Source organism: Neovison vison, chromosome 5 (assembly GCF_020171115.1).
Source record: "Neovison vison isolate M4711 chromosome 5, ASM_NN_V1, whole genome shotgun sequence".
NCBI lineage: Eukaryota > Metazoa > Chordata > Mammalia > Carnivora > Mustelidae > Neogale > Neogale vison.
In genome coordinates this window covers 22864568-22890859 of record NC_058095.1, presented here as the reverse complement: position 1 = coordinate 22890859, position 26292 = coordinate 22864568, and the positions used below count along the sequence as shown (strand labels likewise).

The window sequence follows — 26292 nt, the reverse complement described above, 5'->3', positions numbered from 1 at the left end:
CTACCCTCCCTCGCATCCAGCCCCGATTCTTCTGTCTGTTTCTCCCTCCTCCCCTTTCCTCCTTCCTCCTTCAGTTCCCAGGCGGCTGGGCCCTGAGCTGGGACTGGGGTTTGCACCATAAATCCTGGTGCCTGCTTTCCTGGGCCTTATAGTCCTCTGGGCGGACAGACACTAAATAGATCATCAAACAAACATAACTATGTCATTATCATCATGATGAGGCTCGGGAAGGAAAATCACAGGGGCCTGGAAGCGTGGACAAAGGGATCTCACCTAGCCTGGGAATTTACACTGCTGGGCTGTTGCCCTCAATTACAGGGTGGGAAAGGATTCTTTGTCTTAAATGAGATCTGTTTGACACAGAACACTGTATATGTTCAAGATGTAGAGCATGTTGACATGACACCTTTATACTGCACTCTGATTGCCGTTGTAGGGTTAACTATGAATGCTACTGAGTCACACGGTTGCTATGTCCTCTCCTGGTAGGAACAAGAACTAGTCTTCCAACAAGTTTAATGTTTTTTTTTTTTAAATTCATTAGTTTATTTATTAAAGAGAGAGAGAGCATGAGCAGGGCAGAGAGGGGAGAAGCAGGCTCTCTGCTGAGCAAGGAGCCCCATGCGGGACTCGATCCCAAGAACCCGAGACCACAAACCAAGCCAAAGTCAGATGCCTAACCCACTGAGCTACCCAGGCACCCTGAATTTAATGTTTAGAATACACTTTTGTTGGCTATAATCACAGAAAAGGATGTTTATGATGTTCTGGTTTGCCCCCCAGCCAGTGCTAGCTGGGAGCACGCCTTCCATCCATGTGGAAGGCCTGGGGCCAGAATCGTCCCCTGGTCTGTCTCCACCTCCTCACTCACCTCAGCGGAGCCTGAGCACTGTGTCTGTGGGGGGGCAACCAGGCATTCTTGATTCCATCCCTTTCTTCTCCCTCCCCACTTGAAAGTGAGCTACCCCCGGGGCTATGTGGGTCTCTCTGCTCACTCGGGTTACGTCTCACATGGGGAGTTACTGAACTTCACTGTGTCTCAGTTTCTCGTGTGGAAAGGAGGGATCCTGGTGGTCTCTGCTGGGCAGACGTGCAGTGAGGATGAAATGAGGCAACCCGGGGAGAGGGTCTGTGACGGGGGCTGGCCCTGCGGTGAGTCCTATGAACGCTGCCCGTGGCTGACTGTGACCTTACTCATGCCCCTCAGCGTACCTACCAGGATTCATTCACTCATTCATTCATGCTCACATTCATTCTTCTTTGCTTTTTAGAGATTTATTTGTTGGAGAGAGAGAGAGCGAGCAAGCGCACATGTGAGCAGGGGAGGGAGAGAGAGAATCCCCAAGCAGGCTCCCTGCTGAGTGCAGAGCCCAATGTGGGGCTCAATCCCAGGAGCCAAGATCATCACCTGAGCCAAAACCAAGAGTGGGACGCCTAACCGACTGTGCACCCTGATGCAGTCTTTCAACAGATATGTATTGAGCACCTGCCACAGGTAGGCACGGTCCCAGCTGTGGAAGCTGCAGTGACGAATAGGGAAAGACAGACACGCTCCTGGCACAGAGCCTGCCGCTAAGCGCAGGAGATGCCCAACAATACCCAGACAACAAAGTCTGCACTAGGGTTTCTAGCAGCAGGCTGGGAAAACAAGGGGCGCAGAACAGGGAGGCGGGGTGACAGTGCAGGGTTGTCCTATTTGGGGAGGTTGGCAAAGGCCTCTGAGGAGAGGTCATTTGGGCAGAGATTGAGAGCAGGGAGGAAGCCCGCCTGGAGGAGGAGGAGGAGTTGAAGCAGAAAAGCCCCTGAGCACAGAGGCCGGGGAGGAGCATATTCCAGCAGTGTTCCCAGTGGCCGCCAGAACACTAATGGGCTGCATGGAGTGGACAAGCTGAGGGTGACGGGAATGAGGGGGAGGGACAGCTGGGGGCTGGCCTGGGGCAGGGCAGAGCCAGAGAGCAGAGGAGTTAGTGGGAGCGGGCTGCTGGACAGTGCAGGGACCCCTCTGGCACCAGCCAAGCCCAGGAGCAGAGAGGGCTGGGGCGTAGGAGGTGTGGGGGCTGGATTTTAAGCGTTGTTCGCTTGCAACTGAGCGCTCCTCCGAAGAGAACCAGAATGACCAGAATGGGTGGCAAGCAGCTGACAAAGACCTGTGCATTTCATTCCAAGGACAGCCAGGCCCTCACCCTGAATAAGCGTGTGCAAGAGAAGAGCTCATGTGATGGGCAGCTGAACAGAACAGAACACACCGCTAGCAGAGGAGACAACTGACTCAGAAAAATGACCACTCGTTTAACACCTACCACACACATTTCCTCACTCTGTGAGTCTTCCCGGGACTCTACTGCAGTCCATTAATGAGGGAGCCACTTTGGCGGCCATGCCCACCACCCCAGCAAGATGGCGGCTGGGAACCAGCCATGGCTGAGTGGGAGAAAAGCTGCTGTGACCACAGTGTGTCACCTTCAGTCACTGTGAGAGGGATGGGCTGTAGATGGCACTGTGTCCTTTCAATAGAATGGAGCTCTCCAGCTGTTTTGTCCCCTGCTATACCCAGAGGGCCCAGAACAGCTCCCTATCACAGATGGACGGTAGGCAGTTAACCAATGTTTGTGGAATCCATGCCTGCGTGATTTTGTTATCCCCGTTTTACAGGTGAAGGAACTGAGGCTTAGAGAGAGTCACAGAGTTAGGAGTGGTGGTCTGGGCTTGAACTGAGGTCTGAGGGAGCCAAAAGCCTGAGCTCTTAGCCTGGAGGTCCCACAGGGGGTTTCCCTGCCCCAGCTCTCACCCTCTGCCCATGCCACCCTCTTATGGTGTCTTCCAGAAGAGAGACCAGGAGGAACTGGCCACAGAGTACAATGGCTTGGAGACAGCCCATCCACAACCTCTGATCAAATCTTGGGTAAGTAAACTGCCCCCCCACCACCACCCAAAGGTAAGAGAGAAATCCTTCATGGTTGGGGGTGAGGGGTGCAGAGTTTTCTAGGGACCAAGTTAACCAGCTTCCAGGGGCTCCAGGCAATTGCTCTAGGCAAACTGGCCATGAGAAAAAGGCCTGGGAGCCTCTGTGCGGTAGGTGTACAACCCACTGACCTTTATTTCTCATCTGCATTTCAGATGTCCTGCAAGCTATTAAATGCTTACGAATTCACTGGAGGGGTGGAAGTGGCTGAAATGTACAGTGTCCCAGAAACGATTCTCAGGATGCTTCACTTCCGCCCAGGCAGTTATCTGCCCTTGGATGTCCTTGCTCCTAAGTGCAGTTTATTCAAGTCCTGAGCCTGGAGGTTTGCCCTCAGCAGTCCTTGAGGAACCCCTGCTTCTCAGGCCCCAGGTCTCTCCTGCCTAAGACAGAGGGCAGCTGCGGTGGGGGTGGGGCTGTGACCTTCAAGGGGTTTGTGTCCTGTGACCCCATGGTGTCTATGTCCTTCCTCTTTCCCAGGGGGAGACACCTGCTGAGCCCCGCTGAGACAGGCCTAGTGTTCAAGAACTTTCCTCCTCCCCTTCTTCTTTCTCCACTCCCCCGGGCTTCCAGAACCTCCAGGGAAGAGGAAGCCAGGGGAGGCAAGGCAAGAAACACCCCAGAAGGCAGGGAGAAGGCCATGGACTCAGAGGGAAGCTGGTAGGTGCTGTGAGACAGGAGAGGAAATTCAAAATCTCTTTAAAAAATGCAAGACGCCTGGGTGGCGCAGTTGGTTGGACGACTGCCTTCGGCTCAGGGCGTGATCCTGGAGTCCCGGGATCGAGTCCCACATCAGGCTCCCAGCTCCATGGGGAGTCTGCTTCGCTCTCTGACCTTCTCCTCGCTCATGCTCTCTCTCACACTCTCTCTGTCTCAAATAAATAAATAAATAAAATCTTTAAAAAAAAAAAAATGCAAGAACAGGGGCGCCTGGGTGGCTCAGTGGTTTAAGCCTCTGCCTTCGGCTCCGGTCATGATCTCAGGGTCCTGGGATCGGGCCCCGCATTGGGCTCTCTGCTCCTCGGGGAGCCTGCTTCCCCCTCTCTCTCCGCCTGCCTCTCTGCCTACTTGTGATCTCTGTCTATCAAATAAATAAAAATCTTTAAAAAAAAAAAATGCAAGAACAGGGGTGCCTGGTTGGCTCAGTCCGGAGGGCATGAGCCTCTTGAGCTCAGGGTCATGAGGTCCCACATTGGTTGTAGAAATTAAATAAACAAATAAACTTTAAAAAATAAGAAGAAAGTAAAACTGCGGGCTACGAGAGCAAGAGTGCTGTCCTCCTTCCCCTCGCTCTCCCCAGCTGCCCTGACCATATCCCAAAGGGCACCTGACCCCGATCCTGTGGGGTCCACAGCAACAGCTGGGGCTTTGGTCATGGACCTCAGCTGTAGGTGAGTGGGGCACCGGGGAGGGCCGGAGCCGTGGTTCTTGGAGGACTGCTGGCTAAATCGCTTTATTGCCTCCAGCCTGTGAACTCTGGCATTACTGCTCCTCTCAGGAACACATGACAAGAAATGTAAGGACCCATGGGTGCCTGGGAGGCTCAGTCTGCCTTCTGCTCAGGTCATGATCCCAGGATCGAGCCCTGGCATCTTGGGCTCCCTGCTCAGAGGGGAGTCTGCTTTTCCCTCTTCTCTCTGCCCTTCTCCCCTACTTGTGTGCGCTCCCTCTCTCTCTTTCTCAAATAAATAAAATCTTAAAAAAAAAAAAAAAAAGAAAGAAAGAGAGAAAGAAATATAAGGATTGATTCACTCGGTTCCTGGATTACCTTTCCTGGGGGCTCAGTCTAAAAATCCTCAAGGATATACCTTTCCTGGTTTTAATTGTGTGTTAATCACCACAGGTGTCCTATTTCAAGTACAACCACGCCTGGGATGCCAGCTAGTGTCAGCGCTGGCATTAATGTCCTCAACTCTACCTGCCATGCTTCTGACCCTGACCTTAGCTCTGGGAGGGAAGTGATGTGAGGCCCATGTGACAAATGAGAAAGGGCAGCCCAGAGAAATGAGGTGGCCGTACCCAAACAAGGGTCAGTGGTGGGCCTGGGAATTGAACCCAGATTGTTTGACTCTGAAGCTCTTTCTAGGACAGTGGAATGTCCTCCCTCGGCGGGGACGACCCCTACTCACTTGGCATTGGGGTGAACTCCACGGCTGATGTACTGGTGACCTTGCTGGGGTCCAGCTCCACACGATGGTATTCGAAGATAGTCCTTCGCCGAGATTCTGAAACAGAGGCAGAGCCCTCACTGGGAGCATCGCATGCACAGAGGACTTTGAAGTTTGTACCCAGAGCCGGAGGACACATGGGCAAGAGACTTGAGTGGATGGGGGCGGGGTCAGGATGCAGCCCCTAAGGGCAGGAAGTAAACTCATCAACCTCGGACAATGATCTCGAAGCTGCAGGGAGACAGGAGGACAGGAGTTCACCCTGCAAGGAGAGCTTTGAATTGTCGACAGGTTAAACAACCTAACACAGAGGCCTGGCTGCTCCTGAGGTCAAGACCTAGGAGCTCCCCTGCTTCTGCACAGCTCTGTGCCTTCACAGCTGCTGTTCCCTTGACCCATATTGTCCTTCCATGCCTTCTCCCCTCCTCTAGCTCACCCTTCCAGATCCAGCTCGGGGCCCCTTCCTCTGAGCAGCCTTCCTTCACCAGGTCCCTCCTCTTCTCTACCCAGGCCAGGCACCCTGCTACCCCTCTGCACACCCCAGGTATGTGGTCACCGCGGTCTATTTGGGGGACGGGGCCGTTAGACAGTGAGTATTGGGTCCTGAACTTGACCCACAGAGAGCACTCTGCAAATGTCTGCAGACGCACAGGTGAACTTGGGAAACCTCTCTGTCCGGAATGGAAGCCAGAGTGAGGTTCAGGGCCTGGGGCTGGGCTTATATTACGTCTCAGTCCCTGCAGGGCACTGGTTTCAAGAAACCTGAGTTTTGATTCAAGTTCCACTCCCGGTTGGGCCTCAGTTTCTTATTTGTGATGTGGAAAGGCAGAAACACCTGCTACAACACATTTGGGAGGAAAAACGTACAATTGTAGAGGAAAGACTTCTCCTAAAATGAAAATCGATGCTCTGATACTTTCCACCACATCTCCACACCCACCCAAGAACCATGACATGGGGTTGGTTTCCTTCAGCTCTGAAAGGCTGTCAGCCAGCCACCGAGCTTTGTGAATGAATTTCCCTACAAGGGGAAGGAGCCTTGTTGTGCTCGGCCTGTTCAGCGCCCCTTCTTCTTTTTAAAAACAGCACTCCCTTTGAGGGAACTACCCCTAGTCCATTCCTACATGTGCTTGGCCCTGGAGCTACCATCTTCCCCCATGACTCTGCCTCCCTGGCTGCACAGTGATTGGTCCAGGGCTGGGCATGTGATGCAAGCTGGACCAATCAGAGACCTTCCCTGGGACTTTTCAACTGTAACCAAAAGGCCCTTTGCTTTCTGGTAATGAAGCTCAGAAAATGCAAGCTCCAAGTCCATGAACGGCCACACGTCCGATCTCACGCACAGACTCATAGCAGTACATAATCGTGGCTCTCCAGCCTCTGGTGCCCCCAGGACCTGCCCTGGTCCCTGTCTCCCTGGCTCTCAGTTCTTCCTTTGGTTCTTTGGGCTGCTTCATATCCCTTCTTCCACTTAAGATAGTTTGAGCTGGGCTTTTGTTCCTGGAAGCCAAGAGCAGGTGGGGATGTAACGTTCCTCTCTCAGATGAAGGTGGTTTGGAGGAACCTTCCCCAAGGTGGCAGGAGAACTCATCAGGCCCAGCTGTGAAAGGAAGGGGGTCGTGTGTTGGGCGCCCCCTCCTTAGTCCTCCTCCTGCATGAAGAATCTGCTCAAAAGAACATCTCATCTTGGTTTCTATCATGGATTTATCTCTGATCTTGGAATCAATGCCTCCTACGTAACCCCTGGTTGAACCCCAGTGGGTCTGGTGCTTCTCTTCCCACCACAGCACACTGCTGTGCCGCATAGCAATGATGGGCGTGTCGGCCCCAGGAACATTCCCAACCGCGGAATGTCCTGGAAACATCGCCCTATGCAATGAATGCGTCCTGACTGGTGGCGTTTGCTGATTTCTGTGGTGTACACACGCCCCATGAGGATTTCAAGCTACCAATTTGGAGTCACTGAACACAGCATCAGTGGTCACTATGCTCTCGTGATTCTATACAAGGGTGCCCGCCACACCATAGCTCCTGGTTTCTCTGCAGTTGTCCTCCACATTCAAGGCTTCGCTTTCGCAGCCTGAGACCCCACCCCCCACTCCATCAGCCATGCCGCTCACCTCCCCCCATCTCCTCACCAACGGAGGGTGTGGGTACAGTACAGTAAGATATTTTGAGAGAGAGACCACATTCACTTTCACTTGGCTTTTATAACATGACATTGCTATCATTGCTCTGTGTTATTACTAGTTAGTATTGTTAATCTCTTGCTGTGCCTAGTTTATAAATTAAGCTTTACCACAGGTATGTAGGTATAGGAAGAAACACAGTATCCACAAGCTTCAGGGCTGCTCATGGTTTCAGGTAGCCACTGGGGATCATGGAACGTGTGCCCGCAGATAAGGGGGGGACCACTGTATTTGTGCTTCTAAAAGGGCAGAAGGGAAACATTTACAGTGTTTCAGTAAAAATAAATACTTAGGCCAACGTCCCAAAGATGGAGGAATTGCGTCCTTATTTTTTTCCTAAGCAACCCTAGTCTGAAAGGGAAGGGGCCGAGAGGAAATCCTCATAGCTCTCAGGCAGGCAATCACTGCCCGATGTCTACAGGGTTACCAAGGTCCTAGGAAGGAGAGACTCTTCCATCAAAAGCTGAGGGATGAGGTTCACAGAGCCCTGTACACATGCACGCACGCACGCACGCACGCACACAGACGCACATATTTATTTTGGTACAAGAAAGGGCCGTTGCCAAGCAGGAGTGGAGTCTGGAAGAGATTGGGGTAGGAAGGTCAGCTTTCTGTCATTTTTTGCTCAGTTTTTAACCTTTAATCTTTCATCAGGGCCTGTATGCGCTGCAGGGTCCTTCCCAAGTAGCACCAATTGCACTGGGAAGGTGGCCTAGGATAGGAGTGAGCCTAGGGGATGTGGGACATCTAGATGGAGGACACCCAGGCAGCCTTCCACGACTCTGTCCCACACACCTCCCCCAAGGGCTATCTCTCCTCCTGAAAAATCACCCCTTTGAGCATTAAAATGTAAGGGGAAGAAAAAAAAGGGAAATTCCAAGTCTTCCAAGGGGTGTGAGACCATGGGATCTATATTCTATGGAAACCTTTCTTCCTTTATCTGCTTCCTCTTGCAAGACTCAACGCAAAGGACACGCCCTCCATGAAGGCTTCCCCACCCTCCCCAGCACTGTCGGTGGCCCCTCCTCTGAGCTTCACAGCTTCCTGCACGTTGTCCAGGATCCCCTGTTACACCCTCCATCAGTATTGACTTTGATCAACACCTGCCCCACGGGGCTGAGCTCTACCACTCCCACCCCCCCCTCCGGCCCCTAGCATCAGCCCCTGCACATAACAGGGCCTCAAAAGAAATGTCTGTGAATGAATGAGTGGATTATAGGTAGTCACCAAAACCTCAGCAACGTATTTATAACTTCAGTCCACAGCCTAAAGGAAGAATGCCCTTCCTGCCCAGCCCACCAAACTATGGCCTTTCTCAAAAGGGGAGCCCCCAATGGGCACTTTAGTCAGACATGCCCCTTCTGACCTTAGAGCTCAAAGGAGGGGAGAGCTGGCTTTCCGGATTTCCCACCTGCAAGGATGTAGAGGAGCGCTTGACCCCAGGGTGGGAAGGAAGGAGAAATGGAAAGAACAAGTGAAGTCAGGTTGGACATGAATGAGGGCATGAACTTGTCGAGGAGACTGATTTCAGGGATAGGGACACACAAGCAGCAGCCAGAGAAGGCAAGTTTCCCAGCAAACCTCCCGCCAGAATCTAGGGATGGGTCTCCCCACCACCTGGGCTGGGGAACCAGAATTGGGGGTGTGTTTCAAGGGAGGATGCAGCCAGACGGGGTCAGATGTGCTCCAAAGCCCATCATCGCCCTACCGCAGGGCAGGGAAGAGGAGTGTGGTAGAAAGGGGGATGAGAGGGGGTGTGCGGAAATAGACCAATGATTAAAAATATTTGCTCACTTCAACTGCCAACTTGTACTTGTTTGAGTGTATGGCTTGGGTAATATTTTATTTCTCTATAAACAGAACTCTTAATGTCCCTGCCTGAGTTATTTGCTTTTGGATTATCTCGCCAACATCTGGGGCTCGCCCAACGACGATGACGTCCATCTGCACGACCAACAGATCCCTCCGGAAGCAAGACAGAGGCCTCCCCAAAGCCACATTTCTGGCAGTTTGAGACGTTCTGTTTTTATCTCTGCCTCCACTCATCAAAGATTCAGAAATACTAAGATCCAGACCCGGAAAGCGCTGCTGCCCAGACAAGAAATGTTAGCGGCTCAAAAGAGAGGTTTACATGTCCCATTTTGTTTCAAAACCAGACACCAGAGGGGAAGGGTTGGATTGGCCAGAAGAAATCAGACTGACAAGTCCTGCCACAAAGTGCAACCACTCCAAAAATGGGTGGCTACAAGATTAAAAAATATAAGATGGCAGTTTTAGAAGAAGTTTTCATTTCTTCGTTCATGTATTTCTCTTTTTTTTAAGGTTTTATTTATTGATTTTAACAGAGATAGAGAGAAAGCATAAGCAAGGGGAGGGGCAGAGGGAGAAGCAAGCTTCCCGCTGAGCAGGGAGCCCCATGGGAACTCGATTCCAGGACTCCGGAATCATGACCTGAGCCAAAGGCAGCCACTTAACGAACCGAACCACCAGGTGCACCAAGAACGAGTTTCTTAAACAAATGAATAGAGGAAATTTTATTGACTCCTGGGGGCCCCTGTGGCCAAATAAAGAGCAAATGAGCTACCTTGTATGTTTTGCGTGCCTCTGCAGAAAGCCGCCGCTAATTGCCCATAGATCTTGTCTCTGCATTAGGCGTGCTCTGCAGACTCTGCTGCAAAGCCTGTGTAACGGTTTATGTAAGGAAGTAATGGTAAGAAAAATTCTGGTTTTTGCAGCATCTCCTTCCCTCAATCCCAGAGTGAGACTATGCTGAATTCCCCCCGCCCCCAACACCGAGGGATGGGAGGAAAGTGGAGCCTGAGGAAGGAGACAGTCTCGTAGACCATGGGCTCACTGCTGGGGAATTCTGGAATAGTGGGGAAACCAACCTCCACTTCTCATTGCATTCCAGGCGTAGAGGGGCTTGGGTACTAGCCCAACCTTTCTGGTGGCGGCGTCCCAGGGAGGCTTGGACAATGGGAGCCTCGGACAAGAGAGCTGTCCCTGAATTTGCGTCTCACGAAGCCACAGTTATTTGGGATTTACTGTTATTTGCAGCTCAGCCTAATCCAAACTGATTCCCTACTTGTGGGTTGAATAGCAGACCCAGAGGAATCTGAGCTCTCAGCCACATCAAATCCATCACTCCCCAAAGCAGAAGTGGTGGCCCATTTAGAAACCCAGTGAAGGGGGCACCTGGGTGGCCCTCAGGTCATGATCCCAGGGTCCTGGAGTCAAGCCCCACATAGGGCTCCCTGCTCAGTGGGAAGCCTGCTTCTCCCTCTCCCACAGCCCCTGCTTGTGTTCCCTCTCTCGCTGAGTCTCTCTCTGTCAAATAAATAAAATCTTTAAAAACAACAACCCAATGAAGGCCATGGGTGCTGTCCCAGAAAAAATGCTGGCATCTGAATATGGCCCCCCCACACCTCGATATTCCTCCTAAAGTCTCTGCCCAGAGCCAGGCTAAAAACCTCTGACAAAGAGAGATGCAGTTAATTAGTATGCCCCACCACCACCACATCAGGTCCCTGTTCTCACTTGGGGTCACCAGAGTGCAGAGGACCGGGTCTCTGCGGCACCCATTCCCTCCAGCGGCTCCCGCCCCAGCGCTATTGCACGTTTGTTGAGCGCTTGCCCTGCCGCGCGGGCTCTAAGCTAAGCGCCAGGGCCACCGGGAGCCCCCCAAGGAGCTCATGGCCTGCTGGGGAGAAGGGGTCTGAGGAAACCAGGAGTTCTGCTGCAGGGAGGAGACAACATCAGAGCTGGACCAATGGATGAGGAGAATTTTGCCAAGCAGCAAAAGGGTTGAAATGGGTGCCATTTTAAAAAGAACTATGTCGGGGCGCCTGGGTGGCTCAGTGAGTTAAAGCCACTGCCTTCGGCTCGGGTCATGATCCCAGGGTCCTGGGATCAAGCCCCACATCGGGCTGTCTGCTCAGCAGGAAGCCTGCTTCCCCCCTCTCTCTGCCTGCCTCTCTGCCTACTTGCGATCTCTGTCTGTCAAATAAATAAATATAATCTTAAAACTAAATAAAATAAATAAAATAAAAAGAACTATGTCATAGAGGGACGCCTGGGTGGCTCTGATGGTTGGGCATCTGACTTCGGCTCAGGTCATGATCTCCAGGTCCTGGGATGGGGCCTCATATTAGGATCCCAGCTCAGCCAGGAGTCTGCTTCTCCCCCTGCTTGTGCTCTCTCTCTCTCTCTCAAATGAATAAATAAAATCTTTTTTTTTTAAAGATTTTATTTATTTATTTGACAGACGGAGATCACAAGCAGGCAGAGAGAGAGGAGGAAGCAGGCTCCCCGCTGAGCAGAGAGCCCGATGTGGGGCTCGATCACAGGACCCTGCGATCACGACCTGAGCTGAAGGCAGCGGCTTAACCCACTGAGCCACCCAGGTGCCCCATGAATAAATAAAATCTTAAAAGAAAAAAAAAAAGAACTGTGTCATAGCGATGTGGACGGCCCTTGGCACGTTTGGGGAACAGGGCACGCAGACCAGTGATGCCTCGACAGAGAGTGGTGGCTGATGGGTAGGCCGTGCCAGCTGCATGGGACCTTGAATGCCGCGCTAAGGATTTGGACTTCATGCTGCTGCAACAAGATGCCAGAGAATGACACGATCAGATCCATTGGTGACAAGAAGGAATGAGGGGAGGAGAGAAGGAGATGAGAAGCTGGGGGCTGCGGGGCTGTGTCTGGGGGCCTGGTGCCTGCAGGCGGACCGACAGACAGGACAGCTCAGCTAACAGCACTTGGAGTCCTGAATCCCGCAGCTCCCACGCCAGAGAGGCCCCGCCTCCCGGAGCAGGCGCAACTGCCCTCCTGTTTTTGCAGGTGGGTTGTGCTTCCTCCCCTGCCCCTCTTCCCGCCTCCCCACATCTCCCTGGCTTGCTCTAAGACAGCCTTTCATTCCAGAATCACAGAGAAACCTCAGATGCAGACACTCCCTGGGGGATCTGACTTCCTTTAATTCACCCTCATACAACAGCTGGATCCAACACACATTTCCTGAGACGCTGCCAGCCCACAAAGCCCTTTGAGAGAGGCAAGGATGAACCAGACGGGTTCCGTAAGGCACACGGGCGCGAGGACGACGCTAAGAACCGCCCATCCCGCAAAACAGCCTGGGATCTGCGGCACATCAGGCTGCGGGTGTTTGGGGAGCTGAGGAGAAAAGGATTCACCCCTCTGGCTGGAATGGGGCTGGGTTAGATTTAGAAAGTCTCAAACAACCCCACGGTTTAAAAAAAAAAAAAAAAGGAAGATCTGGGTTTCAGTTCTCTCTCGGAGCTGTGTGATCACAAGCGAGTCACCTCACAGAGCCTCTGTGTCCTCATTTACAAAATACAGACTTCACTTGCAGTGCTGGGAGGTTGACCAAATACGATAAAACTGAGAGCCTGGGGATGGGATTATAATCAGCGTGGTCATCAGGCAGCCTCCAATGTGGCCCCCACTGGCCTGCCTCCTGGTACTGTCGCCCTTGGAATCCTGTTCTGAGTGTGTGCTGGACCTAGTGACTTGCTTCTAACCAGTAGAATATGGCAAAAGTGATGAGATGGCACTTCCAGGATTAGGTTACAAAAAGACTGCCCTTAGGTCCTGCCCACCCTCTCCCGCTGTCTTGCTCACCTGCTCTTGTGGAAGCCAGCTGCCATGTGACGAGCTGTCCTATGGAAGGTCCACAGGGCAGGGACAGAGGGGGCCCTCCTCAAGGAAATGAACCCTGCCCACACCCATGGGAGAGCTCTCGCAAGCTCCACCCCAGTCAGCAGCGGAGATGACTATACCCTGGCAAGCACCTTGAGAGCCGCCAGGGCAAGATCTGGATCGTGGGAATTTACTTGCGGAAATACTCACAACGGGGAGTAAAAATAGCTACTTGCAAGAATATTAACAGCAGCCTTATTTCTTGTAGCAAAAGTGGGAAACAGCTGTAAAGCCTACGTGGGTGGAGGGGTTGGTTAAATTAAGGTAACATCTGTGTGACAGGCTATCAAGTAGCCAGTAACAAGAATGGAGTGGGAGCTGGTATGGTATGATGGGCAGGATATACTTCGTTCAAGGGTAGAACAGTGGCATCATATGCCATCATTTGTGTTAAATAACCAAACATATGCTTGCTTACCTATAGGCTTACAGCTCTGGAAATAACCCAGTAGTGAGGTTGCCTCCAGAAAGGAAAACTAGGGACAGGGATCAGGTATGGGAGAGAAACCTAATTTTTTCCCCCATTTCTCCCAAAACCTAATTGTTTTTATAAAAACTTTTTTTATCTTTTGAGTTTTAGACCGGGTACATTTATTCGTGCAAAAATATCACTTTATAGATTGGGATAAAGAAGAGCATTCATAGGGACGTCTGGGTCACTCAGTGGGTTAAGCATCTGCCTTTGGCTCAGGTCATGATACCAGGGTCCCCGGGATTAAACCCTACTTTGGGCTCCTTGTTCAGCAGAAGCCTGCTTCTCCCTCTGCCTCCTGCTCCCCCTGGTTAAGAAGAAGAAGAAGAAGAAGAAGAAGAAGAAGAAGAAGAAGAAGAAGAAGAAGAAGAAGAAGAAGAAGAAGAAGAAGAAGAAGAACCTCCATAATAACAGAACAGTCATTCATGGTCATGACAAAAACCTCAAAGGTGATGTGCACATGGGTGAAGTTTGGGAAACTGCCACTGTAGCACGTGATTGCTTTCCCACTAGCTGCAAAAGTCACGGGAACGACTGTGGGCGTGGCCAAGTGAACGACTGTGGGCGTGGCATCTGACCAATGACACACTGGTGTCAGGACATCACATGCTCCTATTTCTGCACTGTTTGCTCCCCTACCAGATGTCCTGCTGGGTTATCAAACACCGCGACAGCACTGGAAGATATCCTAATGCAGGACCCACAACTCAGTGCACCAGACATCGGAGCGAACGCTGCGTGTGCATCATAGCATTCACCTTCACAGTCACTAGGAGGCATGAACTACTTATATCCCCAAATACAGATAAAGAAATAAACTTTAAGAGGATAAGTGACTTCCTGGAGGTCAGATGTTTTGGGGGAGTTTGGACTCCATGCTTCCCACTCCAGAGCCAAGCCCCTCACACTGGACTGAAACTTGCACATGGAAGGTGCTGATGAAGGCTTATGACAGGAGCCCTGATCCCTTCCCTCAGATTTTGGTTAGGGACAGAGGCTCTGTTCAGGTGATGAGTCCCTCCATGACTTCCTCTTCATTGTATCTCCATAGCACCCAGGACATAGTGTCAAGTAGAAACTCAGAACATGTGTATTGATTGAATTCAACCAACAGATGTAGGAAGGATACTTTCCCCAGAATCCCTGGAGTTCCCCGAATGGTGGTGCCTTGCCTCTCTACAGGGAAGCCCTTTGGTGCCTCCCACCCACGTCCTCTCATCCAGCCTGGCATGGCTAGGGTGGAGTTCAGAATATCCCCCAGTCCCATCAAGTACGGGTAGGGATAGAGAAGAACAGACATCAGTCTGCTCCTGCTTGGGGCCCCGCAGGTTAGACAGAAGGACTTTGTTATTGTTGTTGTTTAAGATTGTATTAATTTATTTGAGAACAAGAGAGAGCATGGGATGGGAGAGGGGCAGAGGGAGAGGAGGAAGCAGATGCCCCACTGAGCAGGGAACCCAACACAGGGCTCGATCTCAGGGCCCTGGGATCATGACCTGAGCTGAAGGCAGAGGTTTAACCGAATGAGCCCTGCCCCCCAGGTACCCTAGACAGAAGGGCTTTTTTATACACAGCATAACAGAAGAGGTCAGGTTCAAAAGCATTGGAGCCAGGGGTCTAGAAAAAGCAGCTGGCCTGCCTGCCGTGCCTTCCCCAGAAATGGGAATCCAAGACCCTCATGGGGGTGAGCAGGGGTTAGAAGCAGGAGAGAAAGAACTGTGATTCCCCCAAGATATCAGAACTGGAAGAGGACCAGGAAGGAAAAAGCACTGTTCCAGCTACACACAGCCCCATATTACAGAAGAAGCCACAGAGGCTAGGGAGATCTGATTTGCCAAAGGGCAGTTAACAACATGGCCGAGACCAGCTTCCTTCCCCTGAAGCCCCCTGTGATGCTCCTATCACCTGGGATGGGGATGTCATTATGGTTGTGTTCTGTGAGGACTCAAAAATCCTAATTTGGTGTCTGTGGAGATTTTCTAAAGGGACGGGGTATTGAGTGGCTCTTCTTCCCCTCCAAAACTAGAGCCGCGCCTCCCATGAGAGATTTCACTGGGGGAAACAAATGGTTCCTCTGCTTTAATGAAGAAAAGTTGGAACTCATTATGCACCATCTTCCCTCCTTCCTGCTTGGCTCTCTGTCCTCCATCCACCCCCTCCACTGCCCATCCCCACCCGCCTACAGCCTGGGTCAGCTGGAACTCAGTCCAACCCCCCCCCACCCCGTCCGAGAGCTCCGCTGGATCCCTAGGGACTCACCTGGGACATCCGGGGAAGGGTTGAGAATCATGAAAGCATCTGACAGGCCTGCTTTGACGGGGTGCTGGGAGGAGCTGATTTCCAGGACAGGCATAGGGATCTGTGGCAGGAGAAAAGAGGCACCATCTACCCCCCCCCACCCCCCAAGGACCCCTGGGCCAGCCTAGAGCTCCCCTCTGATCTCCAGATGTATCTGCCTGCTCAGCAGCACCTCTCAGAGGACTCAAAGACATCCCAAATCCAATGGGTCCCCATCCAAATTGCAAGTCTCTCCCACAACTTCTCCAGCACATTTACTTTTTTTCTTTGCTCTTAGTGGATGGCACCTCCATGCAGGCCAGAAACCTGTTCCCCTTTTCGTCCATCTCATCCATCCTCCACCGAACACATCTCCAAATCCTATTAATTCACCTGCCCTCTGGCTCTTAGATCTGTCTAGTTCTCTCCATCTCATGCCACCTACTCCAAGCTGACATCTCTCTCTGAAACCATCCCGCAGCCTTCCCTCTGAGCCACCAACAATCTGTTCTCCACTCTGAAGCCAGAGTGACCTTTCTTAAAGGCAAAGCTGGGTGTTCCCCTGCCCTTGCTTGTCCCCTACTTTCTCCCCTCCAGCCTTGCTTTCTTCCAAGGCTTTGTACCAGCCATGCCCTGTTCTGCCACAGGACCTTTGAATGTGCTTTTCCCTCTCCTCTTGGCTTCCTGTTAAGGAATTCCTTCGCTTCCTGCAGATTTCAACTCTGTTCCTCAGGGAAGCCTCCCCTGACCTCTGCTGAGATAAAAAGCCTCATGAAAAAAAAGAAAAGGGGGGGAAAAAGCCTCATGAAAGGCACTCCTGACACCGGGCACCTCTAACTTAGGAATACTTGTCACAGTGGTGATTCTACACTTGTCCCTGCAATTACCATCTATCTCCCCAACCAGACCTACAGCTCTAGAAGGGAAGGGCCTCCAGCCATCTTATCAACTGCTGTCTCCCCAGCACCAAGGCCTATGCCTGGCGCATTTGCAGGTTCTCTACAGAAAGTTGCTGAATGAAAGACTCCAAGACCCAGCCGTCTCCGCAGCTAAGCTCGCTCACCTCTTTGTAGCCAAATACAATGCGGCCATCGTGGTGCAGAGCTGCCTGGAAAGTGAAGCTGCCCCTGTCCTCCCGGCCTTGGAGGTAGACGTGGTCCCACTGAACAATAAAGACTGTCCCTGGGGAGGAGAGGAGAGAGCCGGCTGGCCAGGGAGGCGGGCCCCGCAGCAGCTTTGGGGACGAACACAGGTGTGGTGGGGTGCTGGGTGCTCAAGTGACAATCCAGGGAGAGTTAAGACACAATCATGGCCTCTAATGCTTGTCACCTCTGCTAAGAGTCAAGCACTTTTCTGTTCCTATCTCATCAGATACTGCTAGGTGGCAGGCATCCTGTCCCCATCTTAGAGATGAAGACAGTGAACACAGGAAGGTGGGTAGCTGCCTTGCTTTGTGACCGTGAGCAAGTCCTTGTCCTCTCTAGACTTGGGACTGCTCTAAAGGGGCTGACTAAGTGAGCCCCTGAGCCAGGGGGCGTTTGTAAACTCTGAGATCTGGTCTCACCATTGTCAAAGTAAGCGACCGTCGAATTCTCAGAGTAGCCGGGGTTGAAGTTGGCCATCAGAGGCGCCACGTACTGAGTCGCTGTGAGCATCCGATGGATCGTGTCCCCCATAAAGATGAAACCTGGGGGAGGGGGGGTTAAGGCAGAGGAATCACCAGAGAAGGCCTAGAGGGGTGCCTTCCTTGTGCGGAAGGGACAGTGCAGAGGGAGCTGGAAGCGAATCTTTTTTTTTTTTTCTTTTGAAATGAATCTTGGACCTCTGTTCCCCACCCCTGCCTGCTGGGCTCTGGGTCTAGTGTGTACAGAGCAAAAGGGCTCCAGAGCAGAGAAGGCTCTCCCTGCCACTCCAGGTAGGCACAGACTCCTGCCCCTCCCTGTCCCTGGGAAAGTGCACAGGAACCTAAGAGAGGCTCCTCTTGTCAACCAGGAGCCTGATCCCAAGAGCCAGGCTCTCAGGGAAGTCTCTTTCTCTCTCTCATTCACAGACTGAAGCACAGGGACCACAGGGATTGTCCAGGCTGGCTGGAGCTGGCCGAGACACACACACACACAGACACACACACACACACACACGCAAGTCAGCCAACGTTGGGGGACGTGGTCCAACACACACACTCGTCTCCCTCCTGAGACTGGGATCCCAAGAGAGAGCCCAATGCAGGACCCTCCACTGCCTATGCGTACACCCCCGTCTCCACTGAACCTTTCCAGGTAGGTCCCTTGGGTTCTGGCTGAGATCTCCAAACCTCCCTCAGTCCCACCGACACAGCCTTACCTCCAGTTGCTATGGTGATCTGCCGCAGAGGATGCCCGTAGAAAGGAAAATCAAAGGACAAGACCACTCTCTGCAGGGCATGGGAGAGAATCAGCATGGGCCAAGCTGTAGGCCAGGAGGCTGGGCACCCACACTGCCCCATGCCTGTCTGGACAGAGCAGGGAGCAGGCATGTCCAGGACAGGCCGCCAGGACCACGGGTGGGCCCCTTAACTCAAGGCAGCACCCCGGCTCCAGGGTTCCCTGGAAAGCACCTCCCAGATCATGGACCTCAGGCCACAACCCTGCCCACCGACCAGGCACAATGCCTTGGCCCCCAGCCTCCCAGCCCAAGGCAGCCCTGCCATGGACTGGCCTACTTACCGAAGCCTGCCGGTGGGTGTTGGAGAGGATTCTATGGACCTTCACTTGGCTCTGGTTGGCCTTGGCCACATCCACCCACAGCTCACGGCTGCGGGGCTCGTTGGGGCCATACAGACGGGACACATAGTAGTTGTGGTTGTCCTCCTGCCACCACCCGAGACAGAGACCACAGGAGGTATGAGGAGTCGGGTTGGCCAGGAGCCATCCTCTGCCCTCCCCGGGAAGTCACCGCCCTCCCTCGTGCAAGCCCTGTGGCCTCGAGTGCTGGTTTCGGCCTGGACGTCCTGGGCCATGGATCATGCCCAGGGCAGAGCTCAGCTTGGGGCATCAGCAAGAAATAGCCAGGGCGGCCCCAAACAGAGCTATGGTCTTCAGGGAGCTCCCAGACTGAAGGGGACACGTAGTCTCTCTGCTCGGGGTTACCCTGCTTCAGGGAAAAGAAAAAAGTGGATCTTAGAAGCCCCCAGTCTGAAGATGGAAGCAGAGAGGTGCCTCAGTGACTCAGTCCATTAAGAGTCCAACTCTTGGTTTCAGCTCAGACCATAATCTCAGGGATCTCAAGATCGAGCCCCGCATTGGGCTCTTCTGGGCATGGAGCATCTCTCCTTCTCCTTCTGCCCCCACCACCCCCTCAGAAAAAAAAATCAATAGATAAATTAAAAAAAAAAAAGATGGAAGTAGACTCTTGATCTTAGGGAGCTGCTAGTCTGATGGAGGAGGTAGGCCTTAGGCAAGTAGGACACACAGACACAAACCCTTGAGCAGAGGGAGAAATCGGGGCCGACATGACAGTCACCAGAGGGCTGAGAAAGCCGAGAGAAGCAGCTGTGGTTCCTCTGAGACATTTCTAACCTCTACCACGAGCCCAAAGCAGATAAAGAACAAGCCAGAATACAGCCAGCTGGGAATTAGTTCTGCAAAGCCTCTCCTGCACAGAAGCATTTAGGGCCAGGATTTAAAAGAGGGCAGGAAACAGTTATCACAAAGGGTGGCAGAGCCTGGGTAGGAGGCGATGTTGTAGCATTTCAACCCATCTGGGAGTGCCAGCCACAGGGAGAAGGAGGCAGAACCGGCCGGTGCACTTGGCTGCGGCTGAGGAGATGGGGCTGCTGACCCGTGAGGAGCCCTGGACGCGGCGGGTCATTAATCAGGCTGTCCAGCGGCCGCGGCTGCAGACACAGCAGAGCAGACAGACCATGTTCTCCCTGCCAACCTGCCAGCTGCCCAGCCGGCCCTTGCCCTGGGCCCAGTATGAGCAGGGACAGGGGATGCCTGTCCTCTCCAGCCGCCAAGAGGCAGGCTCTGCTCTTCTGACAAGTGACGCGCTCTGGGGACCTGGGGTCAGGGCAGGGTTGGGGGAAGATGAGCAGGAGAAGCATGGTGTGGCAGGGGAGGGGGGCCTCCCCTCCAGCCTCCTGATCCCCCCCAGCCCTCCACCGGCCCTCTGCGCGGCTGTCAGACAAATCTAAGGCACGTGCAAGGCCCCATCACTCTGCTCACAAGCCTTCTGGGGCTCCCACAGTCCTCTCCTCTAAGACCAGACATTCCCACAGGCGAGGGCTGCCTTTACCGATGGGGGTGAGGCACGGGGGATGTGCTCAACTGGAGGATTTGCCGATGAATGTGTCGCAGGGCACAGCCATGGTGGGGGGGGAGGCTGCCCCTCCCCCGTGCCACGGCTACCATCACGCATTCTGGTGACCGGAATGGGATCATGTTACCAAGCAAAGCAGGACAACAGCCCACAGAGAACAGACCTGGGCAGGTAGGGTGGGAGTCAACCAAATACAGCTCCCACGTAGGAACTGGAGCAGACCCGTGTTGAAAAACGGCTGCTTGGAGGCTTGAAGAAGGGTCTGGTTTCTATCACCTGCTTCCGGGGACTCACGCGGTGAGAGCTTTTGCCAAACCTCCAAGCATCAGAAATGAGGGCCCGCCCAGGCAGAAGCCACACTCTGCCATGGGTCGGAAACCCCAAACAGATGCTAACTTGTGTGTCTGCTGCCTCAGCTAAGACGGCAAAGGGTGGAGTGACGGGGACGCGTCTCCTGGGCCCCATTTGAAACCAGGTCAGTCTCGCTCAAAGGCAAAGGCTTTTCCTTGGTCTGTTGTTTCTCAGATGTTTAAGTAACTATCCCCACTGGAAGGTGACATGGGCTGCTTTTTAGTCATTGGTTAAACTCTCTCACGTCAGGGGTGCCTGGGTGGCTCAGTCAGTTAAGCGTCTGCCTTAACAGTTAAGCTCAGGTCATGATCCCGGGGTCCTGGGATGGAGCCCCGCATCAGACTCCCTGTCGGCAGGGAGTCCGCTTCTCCCTCTGCCTGTGCCTCTCTCTCTAGAATAAATAAATAAGGGGCAGCTGGGTGGCTCAGTGGGTCGGGGCTCTGTCTTTGGCTCAGGTCATGATCTCAGGGTCCTGGGATCGAGCCCTACATCGGGCTCTCTGCTCAGCGGGAAGCCGGTTTTCCACTCCCTCTCTGCCTGCCTCTCTACCTACTTGTGATCTCTGTCTGTCCAATAAATAAATAAAACCTTTAAAAAATAAATAAAAAACAAAAAATTTTTTTAAAATAATAAATAAATAAAATCTAAAAAAAATAAATTAAGTCTCCCCCATCAGAAGGACCAGCGCAGGTCCTTTATGGGGCACAGAGCTGAGGGGACTGTGTCATGTTCATCTTGTCACCCCAGCACCTCCCTAGTGCAGGGCTTGGCACCTGGCATATGGCAGGTGTTAGGATCTGCCTGCTGAATTAGTTGAGTCACAAGGATCCTGCAGCTGCTGGGGCCTGAGGTTGTGCTGAGAACATGTGAGGTGGTGACAAGGACAACATCTTCCCTCAGCACTGAAGGCAGGTGAAACACAAGCCCATTGTGAAGGACCCAGCTGCCTCCTCTGAGAATCCAAGTCTGTGGAAAGCCTTCCAAAGCTGGCATGTCCTGCTCGCAGGCGGAAGTCCCCTGACTCCTCAAGCTCTTCCCTGAGGAACTGAAGCTAGAGAGGGAGACACTTTCCAAGCAAGGAAGAGAGACCCTGGCTCCGCCGGGCAGCAGGTGGACGTCCGTACCTCTGTGTCATCGGGGCGCTGTCCTAAGTGTGACTTCTTGTCCACAGAGAGAAGAAGGAAGACCTTACATGCACTTGGCTTCAATAAATATATGTTGAGTGAGTGAAAAAGAGACTAGTGTTGACTTGGGCCTGGAGAGAAAGAAAGCAGCCTTGGTTTCTGACTGCTCTCCTGGACTCTGAGTCAGCCTGTCTGTCATCTCTGGCCCTTGGAGCCCACGGTAGGTCTCTACCTCCTCACTGTAAACCTTCCTCCTGACACAGCTCAAATAGCTCCTTAGAACCAGAAGGGCACTAACCAGAAGAGGCTTGCTCCTGGGGTGATCAGAGGGTCTTCCAGGGACACCCCAGACCGTCCTTCACCAGCACAGATAGTGAGACTCTGACTGGGAAGCCAGAAGTGAGAAACCCAGTTTCTGGAAGAATTTTCCCTGATAACACCCAGGCTGCCATGTTTTTCTTCTATAAAGTCAAGCACTGCTGGTTTCTTCTTCTTTTAAGATCTTATTTATTTAGGAAAGAGAGAGAGAAAGAGTGTGTGAGCGCACAAGTAGGGGGAGGGGAAGTGGGAGAAGCAGACTCCCCGTTGATCAGGAAGCCCATTGTGGGACTTGATTCCTGCAATCTGAGATCATGACCTGAGCCAAAGACAGACGCTTAATGGACTGGGCCAACCAGTTGCCCCACTGCCAATTTCTTGACTGACTATGGAGTCATGTGGAAAGTCACCAACCTAGGGGGCACTTCCCATTTGTTACTGCGGACCCCTGCTCACGTGGATGCCAGCACCAGCAGTTTTGATAGAGGAAGTCCACCCATGACAGAGATGGATACGTGCTTCCCCATAACCATTCTCTCCTTCTTCCTTTAGTTTCCATTAGGCACGTGACCACCCAGCTAAGACTACGTGTCCCAGCCATCCTTACAGCTCAGCGGGGCTACATGACTATGCTTGGCCAATGGAAGACCAGGAGAACAGTTGTCCTCAGTAGGAATGGGCAGCCATCTTGGACCACAGCAGAGAAGGCACATGTTGCAGAGGCGAGAGCAGCAAGACGGAGGGAAGCTGGGTCCCCAACACCATGGAGACAGTACCTCACCCCCCGCTTCCTTACACTTACACTATTACATGTGGGAGAATAAACTCATGCTGAAGCCCCTCATGAGTTGGGCATTTGTTACAGTAGCTGAATCTGCGTCCTAATTAATACAAGGAAGGTCCTGAGAGGCCTCCTTAGGCCGGTCAATCTGAGGGCTTCCTCGCTGTCATCCATGTACACGCGTTTCCTAAAAAGATTTAGAGGCTTGTGCCTGACGGTGAACTTGTCCCAGGAATTTACCCCGTTCAGGCCCATCAGTGTGTTGGACCTGCAGTCCCTGGGGCAGTCCCGTTCCCCCTGAGGGTAGCCTATGGCCTGGAGGCCAGAAGCTATGACAGGGTGGCCTCACAGCACAGAGGGTCAGGGGGCATAGCCTGAGCCAGACTATTTGGCAAGTCCACCAAAGGGAACTGTGTTCCCTTGAAATCCATGCAAGAAGCTCTGGTCAGTAATCCACGTTCGTTCTGGAAGGCGGCATGCCATGGATTTCAAAACTTTTTGGTCATGAAATCTTTTCTTCCCAATTAACCTTTCATGAAAGCTCAGTACATAAATCATATCAAAGTTTGGCCATTCTAGGGGAAGGAAAGAAGGGCCTGGAGCCCAGCCTGCTGGGTTACTTCCTCTTCCACCACCCTCCATTCCACGGCAGCCAGTGCAGGGAAGTGCCTCTGTGAGCCCTTAGGGTTCCATGGAGTGCACTTTGAAAACCACTGCTCTGGAGTCAGGTGCCCGGGCTGCAGAGTCAGACAGACTTAAATTCAAAACCTGGCTCCAGTTTTTCACTCTCCTCTCAGCTTGAGTCCCTCCTCAGTAATCTCGCACGCAGAGTTCTTGAAAGGATTAGACAAAACCTACCCACGTACACTCTCAGCCCAGTGCCTGGTCCACAGTCGGTGTTCGCTAAATAGGAGCTATTACGATGATTTTGTTGGACCTTTCCAAGAAGGGTTTTGCTTGTGGAGGCTGCCTCCTCCAAACCAGCCCCAGCCCCATCCTGATCGTCTGCTGTTACAGTGTCTCTTCTGCCTCAATTATTCATGCCTGGAGCCTGCCAGGCACTTCATTGCTGACAGCGGGGCGGCATTTGCCTTGGCTGAGCTCAAGACGTTTCTGGACAGGAGCTCCGGCTAAGCTGTCACCATCGGCCCGTCAACTGCCAGCCAACTGGCAGGTGAAAATGCTGGGGCAGGCCACCAAGGGCACCCTGCAGGGCCTGCTGGAGAGGTCTGGCCAGCCAGGCTTGTCAGGACGGTTTGGACCCCCAGGAGGTGCTGATGGGATTGCTGGGGGAGGCGGCATCCCGTTCCCTGACTCCACCATCCCACGAAGCCTTACAAGACCCATAGGGATGTTCTCCAGATCCCTGCGTCTCAAAATGTGCCCCCAGGGACCAGCAGCACCTGCATTACCTTGGAGCTCCTTGGAAATGCAGAATCCCAGGCCCAACCCCAAGCCTCAGGGATCAAAGTCCAAATTTAAATGAGCTTCTCAGGAGATTGATTCTTCAAACAATAAAGTTTGAAAAGCACTGGTCTAGAGGCACCCCCTGTCTGGACCAATATGTCAGGCATTTTCATCCACAAGGAGACAGTGTATTAAACCCTTGGACTCCAAAGGCAGAAAGACCTGGGCTCTTGTCCTGGTTGTCACCCACTAGCTGTGCAACCTGAGGCAAGAACTTCACCTCTCTGTTCCAAGATGGTATTAGAAATATTCACCTCTTGGTATAGGTGGGTGAATTCCATGTCAAGCCATAGAATGAGGTCTGCAATCAGAAAGGACTTCCATAACATGGCCTTTTATTTGTATTTTCCCTTACCTTATATAATAATAATATTCTCCATCTGCCCTCTGGAAGTATTCAAGCCTCAGGTTAAAATAAAACCACACAGAAAACTGGTCATCACAGAGTGCAGAAAGAGGGTCTGTCCTGGAAAGGGAGAGGACCCAGGCCAGACAAAGGGGCAGCGACATCCACACCAAGGGCCCAGGGTAAAGAGGTGTCGGGATGGATAAAGCAGACCTAGGAAGACCCTGGAAATGGGGCGTTGGACCAGGCTCAGAAAGAGGGTGGGGACTGACTTTGTAGACACAGCATTTCTCAGTGCCCCCAACACTTCATGGAAATGGAAGAATCATCCACTCTCGGCAAAATTCCCTATGAGGAGGAAATATCAGCCAACCAGGGATTTTGAGAGCATAAATATAGATCCTATCACCACACAGAATCAGGACAAGGCAACATAAAAACAAACACAGACCTCCCCCATCCCTCAACTGGTCCCATGTGGCCACATTTCCTTCTAGCCTTTTCCATATGTATATAACTTTACATGGTTATAATCCTGTTGTGTGGACTGCTTCAGTCAGGTTTCATGATCTCTAAAGCAGTTTTTGATGTTGAACTTGGTCTTTTAACCATCACTTATAATGGCTTCCTGGCCATCTACTCCGAAGAAAACCCACAATTTTCTTAACTATTTCCTTATTGTTGGGGCATTCAGGTAACTTCTAATTTTTATGCTCTCATAGATAAATCTGTGGTGAACTTATTAATGTACTTTCCATCTCCAAGATGGTTTCCCCTGCTTTAAAGCTTTAAAACTTTTGATACAAAGCAGTGCTTCTCAGACCCTAATGTGTATCCAAGTCACCTGAGAATCAGATACTGATTCGGCAGGGCTGGAGTTTCTGCATTTCCTTTTCTTTTCTTTTCTTCTTTTTTATTTTTTTTAAGTAATCACTACACCCAGCGAGGGGCCAAAACTCACAACCCCAAGATCAAGAGTCCTATGCTCCTCTGACTGAGCCAGCCAGGTGCCCTTCAGTTTCTGCATTTCTTTTTAAAATTTTTAAGACTTTATTTATTTGACAGTGGGACAATGAGAGAGGGAACACAAGCCAGGGGAGTGGGAGAGGGAGTAACAGGCTTCCCGCTGAGCAGGGAGCCTGATGCGGGGCTCGATCCCAGGACCCTGGGATCATGTCTTGAGTTGAAGGCAGACGCTTAACTGACTGAGCCACCCAGGCGTCCCTCATCGGATTTTTAGAACAACCCCATGAGTCATTCTCAGTCCCACCTTATAGATGAGGAATCTGAGGTTTAGAGTACATCGGTGACAAGGATACCTAGTATCTGCCATACCTGGGACCACAGTAGGGTGATCAGTATCCTAATTTGCCTGCTACTGGAATTTCCCAGGACAATGCAAAACCCAGGAGCATTCTGGGAACACCAAGGTGATTGGTCACCTAGACCAGAGTCAGCTAATGTTTATCATTCCTGACCCTGTGCCAGGCCCTTAATGTAGATTCCTGTAGAACATCTTTACAATTACATTTAGACAATAGCATCCCCATTTGACAATGAAGAAAGGTTAAGAAATTTGCCCAAGACAAAAAGACAAACAACCCAATTAAAATGGGCAAAGTGGCAAAGGACTTAAGTAGACATTTCTCTGAAGAAGATATACAAATGGCCAACAAGCCATGAAAAGATGCTTAACATTATTAGTCAATCAGGAAACACAAATCAAAACCACAATGAATATCATCTTACATCCATTAGAATGTTCTAATTTTTTTTCTTTTTTTTTTTTTAAAGGTGATGTTCATAAACAGACTTGTAAAGAG

At 52.0% G+C, this 26292-nt stretch overlaps 1 protein-coding gene across 2 annotated transcripts in view; it reads right to left on the bottom strand.

The window, feature by feature from the left end:
* Positions 1 to 26292, bottom strand: part of PLXDC1 (plexin domain containing 1) — a 57133-nt gene that overhangs the window by 13401 nt on the left and 17440 nt on the right. For both annotated transcript variants that reach the window (XM_044248107.1, XM_044248108.1), the window contains exons 3-8: positions 18489 to 18632; positions 18127 to 18196; positions 17351 to 17473; positions 16850 to 16968; positions 15769 to 15868; positions 5092 to 5187 (exon numbers count right to left, since the gene is read on the bottom strand). In XM_044248107.1, coding sequence (XP_044104042.1) covers positions 5092 to 5187; positions 15769 to 15868; positions 16850 to 16968; positions 17351 to 17473; positions 18127 to 18196; positions 18489 to 18632 — 652 coding nt within the window. The remainder of the gene's footprint in view (positions 1 to 5091; positions 5188 to 15768; positions 15869 to 16849; positions 16969 to 17350; positions 17474 to 18126; positions 18197 to 18488; positions 18633 to 26292) is intronic.